This window comes from Miniopterus schreibersii, assembly GCF_964146895.1.
Source record: "Miniopterus schreibersii genome assembly, chromosome: 20".
Classification (NCBI taxonomy): Eukaryota; Metazoa; Chordata; class Mammalia; order Chiroptera; family Miniopteridae; genus Miniopterus; species Miniopterus schreibersii.
The window spans coordinates 17,032,715-17,049,358 of record NC_138122.1 but is presented as its reverse complement, the minus strand read 5'-3'; the positions used below and the strand labels follow the sequence as shown (position 1 = coordinate 17,049,358).

Below are 16,644 nucleotides of genomic sequence, written 5' to 3'. Positions count from 1 at the left end.
GGTTCTGAAAAAAATTAAATGAATAAATAAATAAATAAAAATATAGTTCTGAAAACTAGAATCAAACTCAGAATGGAAAAGAACCAACAGCGGCTTTCTGAGACTACAACAGTATTTTCATTAATAAATACTAAGGCTGCACTCACTAGCTTTTAGTGATTGAATATATGCAGTTCATGTTAAGCTTAAAGACAACCCAAAAGTTTTCCCACAAACGACTGATAAGGTTTGTTCATATGTATTTAATCAAAATGCAGAACCTCATTTGTAATTGATTAATTTTACCTTGATTTATCAACATATTCAACTATTGAGCACATACTCTGTGCCAGGCATTTACAAAGGGTTGAATATAAAAAAGAAAAGAAAATAGACATGGTCCCTGCTCTTGTCAAGATTACAAATTATCTTTGTGGTTTCATCTTATTGATCTAATACATCAATATCTCTTTGAATCTTAATTCTTTCAAAGTATTATCTATCCACCTCATATTTGTGGAAACTCTCATGCCTTTATCCAGGATACAGTATTATTAAATAAGACTAATTTTTAAAAAAGAGTCCTGCCCTGACCAGTGTGGCTTAGCTGACTGGAGGTTGTCCCGTGCATTAAAAGGTTGCCAGTTTGATTCCCAGCCCAGGTGTGGACTCGATTCCCAGTAGGGGATATACAAGTGGCAGCCAATCAATGTGTTGTTCTAAAAACAGAAAGAGTCCTGTGTTTTGGTAGACTTCCTACAGGTTTCTATCAACTCTATGATTGTCTAATTCAACAACTTTATTATCACTAAAGCTACAAGATTCATGTTGTCCATAAGATTATCATGGGACACTTTATAAAATTATTTAGGAAAGTCAAAATGTACTATGTCATCTTAGAATTACCCTTTTAAAAAAAAGGTACTGAGAAGTTCTTAAGTAAACCTATGTTGGCTACAAGCCCTTATCACCTCTATATATCAGTCAGGATTCAGCCAGAAGACAAGAATCACACCAGTTATTTGAACAGGCAGATGGCATGTAAGGTTTGTTAACTGAGTATAAAGTTTTTAGCTGAGGGGGAAAAAGAGAACTCTAAGGAATCACAGAGATAGCAACTGTAGAAAGCAGCTGTCAAGCCCAGGTCTAGGCTACCGAAAGCTTAGAAGAGGGGTCCAGGGAACTTAAACTCAGACCTCTGAGAAGACACTGCTCAAATGGTGCTAGTGTCTGATTTCTAGGAGAGGCTGCACCGACCTGGAACCCAGGACTTTGAAGAGGGGCACTGGCTGGCTGATCCTAGTGGTTTCTGAAGGAAGCTTGATAAAACTGGTCCCCAAGTGTTAGAAAAACTTCAAACTGGATCCTGCTACTGCCAAGATGAAAAGTGTTTTTAGCGTGGTACTCACAGGAAGACCAGGGAGATAGGACACTGGAAGCAAAGAAGAGCAAGTCTCTCCCTCCTCCTGCCCTTTACTGCCCCCCAACTTGCCAGCCAAACAGGGAGCAGCTAGCAATGCATAAATGTGGCTTGCAGAGTCCCAGACTCCAGGATCACAAAGCAGAATAAACAGAATGTTGTGGAGGTAAGAGATAATTGTTAAAATACTTTCTGTTTTAAGGTCACATAAACTATGTTTAATAATCTACAACTTTGTTCAGGGGACCAAAATCAATGACATCAATCAGTTTCCCTATACCTGCCAACTTGTTTACAACCCACCTCACAGAAAATTTTTAAAAACCTTTCATTTAAAATTATTCTCTAAATAGCTTTTTTCTTTTTATTTATTTATTTATTTATTTATTTATTTATTTATTTATTTTAAATACATCTTCATTGATTTCAGAGAGAGGAAAGGAGAGGAAGAGAGAGAGACAGAAACATCAATGATGAGACAGTCATTGATCGGCTGGCTGCCTCCTACAGGCCCCCGACCGGGGATTGAGCCCGCAACCCAGGCATGTGCCCTGACCAGGAATCAAACCCCGATCGCGTGGATCCCAGGTCGACGCTCAACCGCTGAGCCATACCCGGCCAGGCTCTAAATAGCTTTGAGTGTACTAAAGCACATGACTTAATACATAGCAGTGTAACAACAACTGAAAATCTATGAGGCACAGTGAAAGCAGTCCCAAGAGGAAAATTCATAGCATTACAGGCCTACATTAAGAAACAAGAAATATCTCAAATAAACGATCTAAGCTTACACATAAAGGAACTAAAAAAAGAACAACAAACAAAGCCCAACGTGAGTAGAAGAAAGGAAATAATAAAGTTAAGATCAGAAATTAATGAAATAGAGTCTAAAAAACAACACAAAAGATCAATGAAACCAAGAGCTGTTTCTTTAAAAAGATAAACAAGATTGATATACCGTCAACCAGGCTTATCAAGAAAAAGAGAAGACCCAAATAAATAAATTTAGACATGAAAGAGAAGGAAGCCCTGGCCAGGTAGCTCAGTTGGTTAGAATGTCATCCTGATACACCAATGTTGTGGGTTCAACCCCCAATCAGAGCACATGTAATAATCAACCAATGAATGCATAAATAAGTGGAACAACAAATCAGTGTTTCTCTCTTTCTCTCTCTCATCAATAATTTAACATAAAAGAATTTTAAAATGAAAGAGAAGTTAACTGACACCACAGAAATACAAAGGATTACAAGAAAAGATTATGAACAACTATATGACAACAAATTGAACAATCTAGAAGAAATGGAAAAATTACTAGAAACATACAATCTGACAAAACTGAATCAATAAGAAACAAAAATCTGAACAACCAATTACAACTAATGAAATTTAAGCAGAAATAAAAAAACTTACAACAAGCAAGTCCTGGACCAGATGGCTTACAGGTGAATTTTTCCAAACATTCAAAAAAGAACTAACACCTATCCTTCTCAAAACATTCCAAAAAATTCAAAAGGAGGGAAGACTTCCAAACCCATTTTATGGGGCCAGCATTATCCTAATTCCAAAACCAGATAAAGACACTACAAAGAAAGAAAATTATAGGCCAATATCCCTGATGAACATAGATGAAAAAATCCTGAACAAAATATTAGCAAACCAAATACAGCAATTCATTAAAAAGATCAAATACTATAATCAGGTTGCAGGTTTGAAGCCCAGACCTGGTTGGAGCATGTGTGGGAGGCAACCAATTGATGTGTCTCTCTCTCTCCTCTCTCCCCCCCTCCTTTCCACTCTCTCTGAAAAGCAATGGAACAAATATTCTCGGGTAAGGATTAACAAAAACAAAACAAAACAAAAGATCATATACCATAATCAAGAATGATTTATTCCTGGGTGCAAGGTTGGTACAATATCCACAAATCAATTAATGTGATACACCACATAAACAAAATGAAGGATAAAAATCACGTGATCATATCAATACATGCAGAAAAAGCCTTTGACAAAATCCAGCACCCATTTATGTTAAAAACTCCCAGAAAAGTGGGAAGAAAGGAAACGTATCTCAACATAATAAAGGCCATATATGACAAACCCACAGCTAACATCAGGCTCAATGGGGGAAAGCTAAGAGCATTTCCCTTAAGATCGAGAACAAGACAGGGATGTCCACTTTCACCACTCTTATTTAACATAGTACTGAAAGTCCTAGCCACAGCAATCAGACATTAAGAAGACATAAAAAGCATCCATATTGGAAAGGCAGAAGTAAAACTGTCATTATTTGCAAATAACATGATATATAGAGACCCCTAAAGATTCCATCAAAGACTACTTGGAACTGAAAAATAAATTCATTAAAGTAGCAGAATACAAAACAAATATCCAGAAATCAGTTGTGTTTTTATACACCGATAATGAACTATCAGAAAGGGAAACTAAGAAAACAATCCCATTTACAATTGCATCTAAAAATAAAATAAAATACCTAGGAAAAAATTTGCCAAAGGAGGTAAAAGACCTGTACTCAGAAAATTATAAGGCACTCAAGAAAGAACCTGAAGAAGATACATATAAATGGAAATATACTGTGCTCATGGACAGAAAGAGTTAACATTGTTAAAATGTCCCTACTACCCAAAGCAATCTATAATCAACACAATTCCTATCAAAATACCAATGACGTATTCCTGAGAAATAGAATAATCCAAAAATTTATACAGAACCACAAAAGGCCCCAAATAGCCACAGCAATCTTGAGAAGGAAAAACAAAGTTGGAAGAATAACATTACCACCTATCAAACTATATTACAAAGCCATCGTAATCAAAACAGCAAGGTATGGTGTAAAAACAGACACATAAATCAATGGAACAGAACAGAAAGCCCAGAAATAATCCCACGTCTATATGGTCAATTAATATTTTAAAAAGGAGACAAAAACATACAATGGGGTAAAGACGAAAGAAAGAGAGAGAGAGAGAAAAAAAAGAGAGCAAGAGAGAGAGAGAAACCATCAACAAAATGACAAAACCAACCCACTGAATGGGAGAACATATTTGCCAATGATACACCTGATAAGGGGTTAATATGTGAAATTTATAAACAATTCATACAATTCAACACCAAAAGAACAATTCAATTAAAACATAAGCAAAGGACCTGAATAGACATTTCTCCAAAGAGGATACAGAGATGGCCAACAGACATATGAAAAGATGCTCAGCCCAGCTGGCATGGCTCAGTGGTTGAGCATCAACCTATGATCCAAGAGAACGCAGTTCAATTCCCAATCAGGGCATATGCCCTGGTTTCGGGTTTGATCCCCAGCAGGAGGAGTGCAGGAGGCAGTCAATCAATGACTCTCTCATCACTGATGTTTCTCTCTCCCTCTCCCTTCCTCTTTCTAAAATTAATAAAAATATATTTTTTAAAAAAAGATGCTTAACGTCACTAATCATCAGAGAAATGCAAATTAACACCACAGTGAGAAATCACTTCATACCTGTCAGAATAGCTATCGCCAAGAAAGCAACAAACAACAAGTGTTGGTGAGGATGTGAAGAAAAGGAAACCTTCATACACTGTTGGTGGGAATGCAGATTGGTGCAGCCACTATGGAAAACAGTATGGAGGTTTCTCAAAAAATTAAAAATGGAACTGCCTTATGACCTAGTGATCCCACTTCTGGGTATATATCCAAAGAAACCTAAAGCGCTAATTCAAAAGAATATATGCACCCCTATGTTCACTGAAGTATTATTTACAATAGCCAAGCTATGGAAGCAACCCAAGTGCCCATCAAAAGATGAGATTAAAAAAAAGCTATGGTACATATATACAATGGAATATTACTTGGCCACAAAAAAGAACAAAATCTGCCTAGTTGGTTTGCCTCAGCAGTTAGAGTGTCTGCCTGCAGACTAAAGGGCTGCAGGTTCAATTCTGGCCAAGGGCACATACCTCTGTTGCAGGCTGGATCCCCAGCCCTGGTCAAGGCACGTACAGGAGGCAACCAATTGATATGTCTCTCTCATCAATGTTTCTCTCTCTCTCCCTCTTCCACTCTCTCAGAAAAAGCAATGGAAAAAATATCCTCGAGTAAGGATAAAAAAAAAAAAAAAAAAAAAATCTTATAATTTGCGACAGCATGGATGTGAAATAAGTCAGTCAGAGAAAGATAAATACTATATGATTCCAGTAAGATGTGGAATCTAAAGAACAATATAAACAAACAAGCAAAACAGAAACAGACTCAGATACGAGAACAGACTGATGGTTGCCAGAGGGAGGGGGACTGGGTGAAAAAGGTGAAGGGATTGAGCACAGATTGGTAGTTACAAAACAGTCATGGGGATGCGTCAAGTACAGCAGAGGAAATATAGTCAATTACACTAATAACTATGTATGGTGACAGTTGGGTACTGGAAATATCAGGGAGAACACTTTATAAAATAGATGATTGTCTAACCACTATGCTGTACACCTGAAACAAATACAAAAAGTAGTGAATGTAAACTATAATTGAAAAATACTTGTATTAAAAAATATCAAAAAACATAGCAGTGTAAAATATCCCAGACATTCAACTATTTCAAATCTTTTTTTTGTTTTTTGTTAATCCTCACCCAAGGACACTTTTTCCATTGACTTTTAGAGAGTGGAAGGGAGCAAGGGAGGGGGAAAGAGAGAAACATCGATGTGAGAGGGACATCGACTGGTTGCCTCTCGCACATTCCCCGACTGGGGCCGGGAATAGAACCTGCAACCCAGGTGTATGCCCTTAACTGGAAAATGAGCCAAGACCCTCTGATGTGCAGGTGATGCACCAACCACTGAGCCACACTAGCCAGGACAAGCTTGAAATACTTAAAAATTAAAGTGCTTATGTTGTAATTTTATCTTCTTTTAAAAAAATATGTCTTTATTAATTTCAGAGAAAGTAAGGGAGAGGGAATGATAAAAACATCAATGATTTGAGTCATTGATCAGCTGCCTCCTACACGTCCCCTACTGGGGGTCAAGCCAGCAACCAGGGCCTGTGCCCTGACCAGGAATCGAACAACAACATCCAGATCATAGGTCGATGCTCAACCATTAAGCCACGCCAGGCAGGCTAATTTTATCTTTTAATTGATAATAAAAATTCAAGAGTAAACTTAGCATCATATATTCACCCCTCTGCTCTATCATTATAGAGACTCAAATTCCAGAATACTACTGTGCTAACATAACCTTAAACCTCACAATAAAAACTAGATTTTAACAAGATCCCCAGGGTAATGTTGTCCTATAATAAGTCTAACATTCAGTAGCAAATGGTAGTTATAAGTGATCACTATTTGCTTAATGACCATTCAAATCAAAGATAGTCTAGTGTAATGGTTAAGAATGTAGACTCAAGGTTCATGGCTGTACAGTTTGCCAAAGGGTGTCATTCCTTCTCTATGTGAAAGGGCATTTGGAGGACAGGGAACACCAAGGGGGAACCGGTAGTAACAGTGGAGAACCTTGGCGATGACATGTGCACATAGGCACTGGATGATCAGGCAGCATAAAAGCAAGACCAAAAGGATACTTATGCTAAGTACAACAGATGGAAACAGTGTGGTTTAGGTGGAAGCTATGTGGCCAGAAAATTATGTGCTGGCTGCTGGGTGACCACGTGGGTGGTAATGAACAGAATGAGGCTATTCGTGTGGATAGCCCTGGTGCAACGCCTCATCTATCACCCAAAGACTGTAAAAGAAAAGAAAGCCACAAAAGCTTCACCAACTGGCTTTCTGAATTTATTTTGCATGAATTGGATGCATTGTTTTTAATGGCATCATAAATGTGACAAAGTTAACTAAATAGTGATAGTTTCAGAAGGAATAATAATGTGATGGTCTAGAGAGAAAATACAAACTAGAATACATCGTTTAAAATACGGGGGTGGGGGGGAAATAATGTAGACTCCAGAACTAGACTGCTAAATTAGAATCCAGAGCAACTCACCTTACTAGCTGTGTGATCTTGAGTGAGTTACTTAATAACCTCACTGTACCTCAGTTTCCTTATATGTAGAACAGGGATAACAACAGTATCTACCTCATAAGGTAACTGTGAGGATTAAGTGAGTTAATATGCATAAAGGACTTGGAAGAGTACCTAATACATTGTAAGCACTATGTTAGCTATAATAATCTGAAACCAACAGACTCTATACTTAAACCACACAAGTACTCTATAATTTACATAAAACTTCCAAATATGCCTAATGAAAATTTTACTTTTTATAAAATATATTTGGAATTTATGGCCAATTTCCTGAACAATTTTTATATGTGGTTTTTATAAATCTTTGTGGAGATTAGGAAGCAATGAATTTAAACAAGAGCATTATTTGACAGTGGGGCAAATTTCAAAAATCATGTTTCTACATAAGCTAAAACCATAGGATCCGAGACAGCACTCAATACAAAACAATATATAGAGAACTGCAATTGTGGCAGTGCTTTTAGGACCTTATCAGGAAATTGTGCAACCCACTGCAGTATACTTTTCTTAATGATAAGAAACTACACACAGGGCCAAATGTCCAATAAAGGTGCCTGAATTCCAAATTCATATTGGTAACATGCAAAACCCTGAGAGGAGAAAGAGAATATACTAGTTAACTCCAAAATAAAAGGTACTATCCTATCCTAAGTGCTTCGCCTTATTAAATATAGGGTGTACCAAAAAAATGTACACATACTTTAACAGCTGATGACTCACTTAGTTTTCACTCCTTTTCAGGTTTAACTGATTTGAAATAATGGGTGAAGCCAGACTAAGCTCTGAATAAAGAAAATTTATCCTAAAGTGCCACTAGAACCTTTTTTTTTATGGGGATACATGAAAGATAAAGTTTACAGTACAAAACTGGCAACAGTCAACGAATTGAGGGCACACAAATACCAAACAAAATGATTCTTGATGTTTGCAATTCCAATGCTTCACGTTATCAGCAGTGCCTGAACCAGAACAGTCATCAGTTTGAAAACAGGCATTGACAAAAAAAATTATTCATTTCTACAGATTCTTTTAAATTTCAAAAATGAACTGTATGTTAATAAACACTGACTTTATAATCATTCAAAGTGCGTATACAGTTTTTGGGACACCGTATATATACTCCTCGATATCAAACTGTGCTAGCAAAAATATCAGGAAACTAAGTTCCTAGTAGAGAATAGGTCACAGAAAAAGTCCTATGGAGTTGAGAGTTTCCTCTGTTCTATATATACAATTTGGCACAGTAATCTCATAAACACACAAAGGTTAGCATATTTGCATTAAAAACCTAATTATTTCACCCAGCTGGGGTGGCTCAGTGGTTGAGCACCGACCTATGAACCAGGAGATCATGGTTCAATTTTCAGTCAGGGCTCATGCCCAGATTTCAGGCTCAATCCCCAGTAGGGGCATGCAAGAGGCAGCCAATCAATGACTCTCTCATCACTGATGTTTCTCTCTCTCTCTTCCTCTCCTTTCTTCTCTCTGAAATCAATAAAAACATTAAAAATAAATTATTTAAAAAAAACTAATGATTTCAAAGAAAGTTCAGACACCTTGAAATGTTCATATGACATTTTTAATTCACAGAAACTTTCTCATCCATCTTAATTTCTGGTGTTCTCTATATAAATGCTTAGTAAACATTTATTTTATTTTAGAAAATGTCAAGACAGATTCTATAAATCTTAACTACTTTGTAAAACACATCCAATTATTAGCAAAATGTTAATATTAAAGTAATGAAATAATATAATGGTTTATTGTTGGATTTAATGTAGTTTTTCATATACTTAAAATTGTTTATTCATATACACTCTATTTTAACTATTACTTTTGGATTTAATTTGTCACTTCATAAAACAGCCTTAAATGACAAGGATCATCTTAGATGACAAGTATAACCCTACTTATTTTACCATGTATTAGTGATAATTAAAATGGGGGGGGGTGCAAATGAAGACTTTAGGAGAATATCTTGAACAGCATTTTTAAATATTAGACATTTTTATTTTCTAATTTACTTTTATAACACTACTATGAGATATATTTCACATGCCATAAAATTCACATTCCATTTAATATATGCAGTTCAATGGCTGTTTTTTAATTTATTCAGTTTTATAACCATTACCACAAGTTTATTTCCATCACCCCAAAATGAAGCCCCATGCCTAGTGGCAGTCATTCCCTACTATTCCTCCAAAAGCCCCTGGCAAATACTAATCCACCTTGGGTTTCCATGGGTTTGCCTGTGAATATTTCACATAAATGGAGTCATACAATGTATGATCTTTTGTGACTAGTTTCTTTCATTCAGAATAATGTTTTCAAGGTTCATCTACACTGTATCATGTATTAGTTCTTCTTCCTTTTTACAGCTGGATAATATTCCATTGTATGAATATACCACATTTTGTTTATCCACTCAACAGTTAACTGATGAAGATACAGGTTATTTTCACTTTTTGGCTATTATGAATAATGCCGCTATGAACATTCATATACAAGTTTTTATGTGGACAAATGCTTTTGTTTCTCTCAGGTAAACAATTATTTTCTTTAGTTCATAGTGAATACACATTCAATGAACATGATACGTCCCAAGCATCATATTTGGTTTATATTATGTCTCTGATTTCTTCCTGTACAAAACAGCAATCTACTCTACCTACTGGAGAGACACCAAAAGCACTATTTAGTTCAAATATCAACCTTTGTCGCTAACAGTTTGTTGTTGTTGTTGTTGTTATTATACAACCATCCAAAGAAATAAGAATGTTAATCATAAAATTTAATTGTAATATTGCTTCTGCTTTTAGAAGAAATAAGTAGTGAAAGAACAGGACATTAAATAAGAACTATAGGATAAAAACTATAGGATGAGTCAGCTCTGAGATATACTTATCATTTTTAATAATAATTACAAATACATTGTCAAATACCCTATAAACAGCTTAGATTTAGCAAGCTTTTGCAATGCAACAGTGCAGTGTGAGAGGTTTTGTCTTTCATTATTCCTCAAGCACTCACAGAGTTTTCTTGGGTCACAGAAAGTGATAGGGACGGGAAGCGGTTTGAGGTTTTTGTGGTTTTTTTCTTTGTGGGTTTTGTGTGTGTGTGTGTGTCTGTGTGTGTTTAATGTATCTGTGGGTCTGTGGTTTGAGGTTTGTTTGTTTTAGGGAGGGTTTTTTTTGGTTATTTTTGTTTTGGTTTGGTGCTTTGTTTGTTTTTTTGTTTTTTGGCATGCTTTTAAATGGAGTTAATTAACACAAGAAGATAAACAACAAATACCAAATCCCTACCACATGCAAGGCATTGTTCTGAATACCTATTTACAGTCTCTTTTACTTAATTTTTTGGGATAGATATTACTGTCCCATTACAGATATAAGAACACTGAGATGTATAACAGTTAAAATTTGTCAAAACGCATACAAACTAGTAAGTAGCAAAGCCAAACTTAGAGCTGTGAATCTAGATCTGTATCCATACTTAAGCTTTCAAGGACCATTCTTCCTCACTATTTTGGGGGGAAAGATTTGAAACAGAAAAGTGGATCAGTCTACCATTCAATGATAAAGTTAAAAGATACATCCCAAACTAAACTGTATTTTTTTATATACTAGCAATGAACTAAATACAAAATTAAATTTTAAAAAACAGTTCCATGTACAACATCATCAAACAATAAAATTCTTAGAAATAAATTTTTTTTAAATATATCTTTATTGACTTCATAAAGAGAGGAAGGGAGAGGGAGAGACAGAAACATCAATGATGAGTCACTAATCCTCTGCCTCCTGCACGCCCTCCACTGGAGTTCGAGTCCACAGCCGGTGCATGTGCCCTGACCGGGAATCAAACCACTATCGCCTGGATCATAGGTCAATGCTCAACCACTGAGCCACGCACAGCCAGGCAGGAATAAATTTTTGAAAGAAGTGCAAGAGTTGGACCAGAAAACAACAAAACATCACTGAAAGGACAGATTAGGCCATGGCCAGGTAGTTCAGTTGGTTGGAGCATCATCCCTATGCACCAAGGTTGCAGATTCGATCCACGGTCAAAGTGCACACAAGAGTCAACTAATGAATGCATGAATGGGTAGGCCAATAAAAATTGATATTTCTCTCTCTCTCTCAAATCAATAATTTTTTTTAAAAAAAAAAGGACAGATTAAGTACAATCCCTATAAAAATCCCAGGTATTTTTTGGCAGAAGTTGATAAACTGACCTTAAAATCCAGGGACCCAGAAAAGCCAAAACAGTCTTGAAAAAGAACAAAGTTAAGGAACTTACACTTAATTTCAAAACCTATTAAAAAGCTATTGTAATCAAATATTGTAGAGCTGGCATGAGAATAGATAATAGAATTGAATTGAGAGTCCAGAAATAAAACTAACATATGATCAGTTGATTTTCAATAAGGGTATAAAGACCATTCAGTGAGATAACAGTTTTTTTCAATATATAGGGCTGGGACAACTGGATCACCATATGCAAAAGAATGAATCTGGACCACTACCTTACACCATACACAAAAATTAACTCAAAATGGATCAACAACCTAAGCATAAGGGCTAAGAACTTAAAACTCTTAAGAAGAAAGCATAGAGGTAAATCTTCATGACTTTGGATTTGACAATGGATTCTAAGATATGAACAACAAAAGCATAAGGAACAAAGGAAAAAAATAGATAAATGGACTTCATCACAAAACTTTTTTTGCAACAAAGAACATTATCAAAAAAAAAAAGAAAACCCACAGAACGGGAAAAAACATTTGCAAATCATATATCTGATTAGGAGTTAGTATCCAGAATATTTAAAGAATTCCTACAACTCAATAACAAAAAGACAAATAACTCATTTAAAAAATGAACTCTCCCTTCCCCGCAAAAAAATGGATGGGGATTTGAATAGACATTTCTCCAAAGAGATACATAAAGGGCCAATAAATACAGAAAAAGTATGCCTAACATCATCAGTCATCAGGGATGACCATGTAGTTAAGCCTAGGATGGTTGCCTCTGAACATATACAGACATTTTTTTTCTTGTCATTATTTCCTAAACAATACAGTGTAACATTTATATAGCATTTACATTGTGTTAGGTACTATAAGTAATCCAGAGATGACTTAAGGTGTACAGGAGGATGTGCATAGGTTATATGCAAATACTGTAACATTTTATATAAGGGACTTGTTATCTGTGGGGAGTCTGGAACCAATCTCCCACAGATACCAAAAGATGAATATAAGCAAAAAGTAGAAAAGATCCACATGTCTATCAACAGATGAACAGATAAACAAAATGTGGTATATCCTTTCAACGAAATATTATTCAGCAATAAAAAGGAATGGAGTACTGATACATGCTACAACATGGATGAGCCTCAAAAAAACTGTGCTAAGTAAAAGAAGCCAGTCACAAAAGACAACATATTGTAAGTTATACTATGTTAAATGTCCAGAATAGTTAAATTCAGAGACAGAGGCTAAAAGGCAAATAAAGAATGTTAATGGGTACTGGATTTCTTTGTGAGGTGATAAAAATGCTCTAAAAGTAGATAATGGTGATATTGGACATATAGTGAGTATACTATAAACCAGGAATTGTACACTAAAGAAATTAATCTTATGGTAAGTGAATTATATCTCACGAAAGCTGGGTTTTTTTAAAGATAATTTTTAAAAAGTCATGGGGATGTGATATACAGCATGGTCACTATAGTTAATAATACTGTATTGCATATGAGAAAGTAAAGAGAGTGCATCTTAAAGTTCTCATCACAGGAAAAATGTGTGTAACTGTGTGGTGATATTTACTAGACTTATTGTGGTGAACTTTTTGTAATATATTCAAATATCAAATTATTATGTTGTACACTTGAAACTAATAAGTTATGTCAATTATATCTCAATTTTAAACATTAAAAAATATCCACACAAACTACAAAAATGCCACAATGAGACAATAAAGCATTTAATTTTCAATACTTATTCAGATACAATCTCAACTCTTAAAGTCTTGTCTTCCCATACATTCATATTTTGTCAGTGAACAAAAAAGAAACTAATAAAATGAAATCAACTATTGAAATTCAAAGAACAGCCCCTGAAATATCAAATAACTTTCAATCAAACAATTCTATTTTTTCATTGACTCTGAACTAAACATAAATCTCAATTTCAAAATACCACATACAGAGGACAAATACTCAGAGGTTTAAGCAAATTTCCAACTTTTCTAAATAAACAGTAATTCAGATTTGCTTTGATGAAAATGTAAATATTTACCTGCTTCAAAAGAACAAAATCCTATAAGCCTGGTGTTCCCAAATGATGGAAAGAAAGAAACATGCATTTTGTAATTCAGAATTTTGTTTCAGAATTAACTTTAACCTAGCTGGGGTATACATAATTGATAGCTTACTCTAAGCAATGTATATCCTGTTTTGCCTACAACACACTAAAAACAAGGCATTATAAACAGTCACAAAAGTTATGTCAGGACCTGATAAAAATCACATTATACAGTAATCTGATGGTTATTAATCTCAAAAAGCTAAGCTCCTGAAAATGTCTCAAGAACTATTTTGGAAACTCCCCAAGTCATTTAGACTTCCTGCAAATATTTACTGGCCATCCACCATGTGCCAAGGATGCCATGGTCAGGATGCCATGGTACCAGGATGCCATGGTCAGCTATAAACAGAACAGGTCCCTCTGCTCACAGGAAGATAATGCTTGTCAAATGTGCCTGATCATGACAACTTGGGAACTCGTTTAAAATTCAGAATCTGCTTGTATGCCTTGGGGAGTCTGTGGGCCTGGGGTGAGTTGTGATGCCTGTATTTTCATCAAGCACTCCTATACCGCAGCTGTTTTGAGAGCCCAATGCTCAGGGCCATCCCACCCCACCCAGCAAGATGCCACACCTCCAAAGTCCATTTAGCTAAGCACCCTTCACCCTGACCAATATCCCAAACACACCACGAAGATGAGGTGGATGTAAAGCATTCCCAAATCATTCTGTACTAAGCCACCGACAGACTTGCTTCCTTCCTGAGACGGAGAGCTCACTCTCTGAGATTCCACCTGGGGCTATCTGCACCTGAGCCTCTCGCGACTGCGCGGACACCTGTCTCCCAGAGCCTGCTGTCCACCTTTCCCGTGGGCCCAGGTTAGGGGCCCGCTGCTCCGAAAGAACTGAGATAGGGCGGAGGCGCCGCGCGCATTGGGCGCCGACTGTATACCGCTCCCCCAGCCCCGGCGCGCGCGCACAAACTCCCGCGAAAACTGAGGCGGACAGGCGACAGACCAGTTCCCGCCGCCCAGCCACGCGAGGCGGAGCTCGAACCCGTACGGTGGGGCGGGTTCTGCCTCGCGGACGCTCGTCAGCCGCCGAGGCCCGGCCCGGCTCGCACCGACGGAGTTTCACAAAGAAAGTCTCCCGGCCCGCGCCCCTCACGTACTCACCGGCGCCGGCGGGGACTCGGGCTCCCGCCGCCTACGGCTCCGCGCCGGGGTTGGCTCGAGCGCCGGCGGCGGCGACTGCTCCATCCCCACGGGGCCCGGGCCGCGTCCGCCTCGAGCTAACGGTCCCGCCAGCTAGGCGCGCGCGCCGGATCCGCGCGCCATGTTCCCGCCGTGCCGCGCGCCGCCGCGGCAACACACACCGCCCCCAACCGCGCACGCGCGCACTCGCCGCGCACGCTCCCGGCGCGCCTCCGCGGACCCCCACCATCACCACCGCGCAAGCGCGCACTCGCCGCACCCCCCTCCCCGCGTGCCCCGCCTCGCTCCCTCGGAGCAGGCCGCTATTCCCGGCGTCGCGCCCACCCCCTCTGCACCCGTCCAGCCGGACTGGAGCGCCCGCCGTTCTGGGTTCGGCGCCGCCGCCTGCCGCACTACGGACGACCCCAGGCCAGGTTCTTTGGCCCCTTCCCCGCACTGCTCCTTTTGCTTAATCCTCTGCACTGGGCTTGGAGCGAGAGTGTGGGCCAGGAGGCAATTTCTCCCAAGAAGTGCCGGGCGAAGGACGTCTCTAAGATAATGAGATCCCCGTCGTGGAGGTGTGCAAGCACGTGTGCGAGCAAGCGGCACAGTGAATGCCCACGTCTCTGGGAGAGCCAGGCTCCACGGAGACCCTGAGTTGAGTCTTGCATCTCCACTAACCTTTGCGTGATTAAGGTCAGGTATCCAGGGGTCTGTTTCTCCTTAATCAGGAAGGTCCAACAACTAAGGCATGTTGGGAGGGCTCAATGAAATAATCCAGATAAAGTGTGGACACCAATCCAAAAACGTACCAAGTAGTAATCGGTGACAAGACCTCTTAAGCAGTTTTGTTTAATGGTTAAAAACCAAGGGCTTATGAGAAGGGAAATCTCAGTTCAAGTCTTGCCTTCACCTGTTACAAACTGGGAAAACCTGAATAAATCACTTGACTGAGCCAGAGAGCCCTGACTTAATCTGCAAAGGAGAGACTGGCAGTAATGCCCCACGAAGTTGAGATGAGCTTTCAGAAGATGATGCATGTATGTCCCTGAGCACAATGCCTGGCACACACCAAGCTCTCCCAGCTTCACTGGTATAACTCCAGCCTATCCTTCCAAAACTCCTAAAAGCTTAATGAAAAGGGCTCTGCTCCCAAACCCTGTGGTATAATTAGCTGGGAGGGGTTAACTCAACGCTGGAGCTGGAAAGACTGTTACTTCCCACATCTTTGCTTTCCATTCTCTGCCCCAAACCTCTCTGAAAACCCTAAACTTGGCAGAAAAACAGGAGCAGAGAATGTTTTCCCTAATAGGAAGAAAAAAAAAAGGAATCTCCAAGGGTCTCTTGGAGTTTGTAAATGGTTGAATTTATTAGTCTGGTCTTTTCCAGATACAAGTGACAAAAATAACTCAACCTGAAGTTAAACAAAAGAAAAGGGGGGGAGGATATACTGAAAAGTCCTGGGGTAGTACCTCATTACGGGAATAACTAGATCCAGGTGCTCAAACAATAACCTGTCTCTCCGATCTCAGCTCCACTTCCCTCTGTGATGGCTTCATTCTCATAGTTCTCTTCCCATAGTGTCCCATGCAGCTCCTAACTCATATCTGACCAGGAAAGCAAGAGCAGATCCCCAATAGTTCCCTCCAAAGTCTCAGAGTTGGCTTTCACTGCATCCATTTGGGTCACATGCCCT

At 38.5% G+C, this 16,644-nt stretch overlaps 1 protein-coding gene across 3 annotated transcripts in view; it reads right to left on the bottom strand.

Annotated features, from left to right (window-relative positions):
* Positions 1-15,122, bottom strand: part of TTC28 (tetratricopeptide repeat domain 28) — a 463,914-nt gene extending 448,792 nt beyond the window's left edge. For all 3 annotated transcript variants that reach the window (XM_081123100.1, XM_081123101.1, XM_081123102.1), the window contains exon 1: positions 14,931-15,122. In XM_081123100.1, coding sequence (XP_080979226.1) covers positions 14,931-15,014 — 84 coding nt within the window. In that variant the 5' untranslated portion in view covers positions 15,015-15,122. The remainder of the gene's footprint in view (positions 1-14,930) is intronic.
* Positions 15,123-16,644: the final 1,522 nt, after the last annotated feature.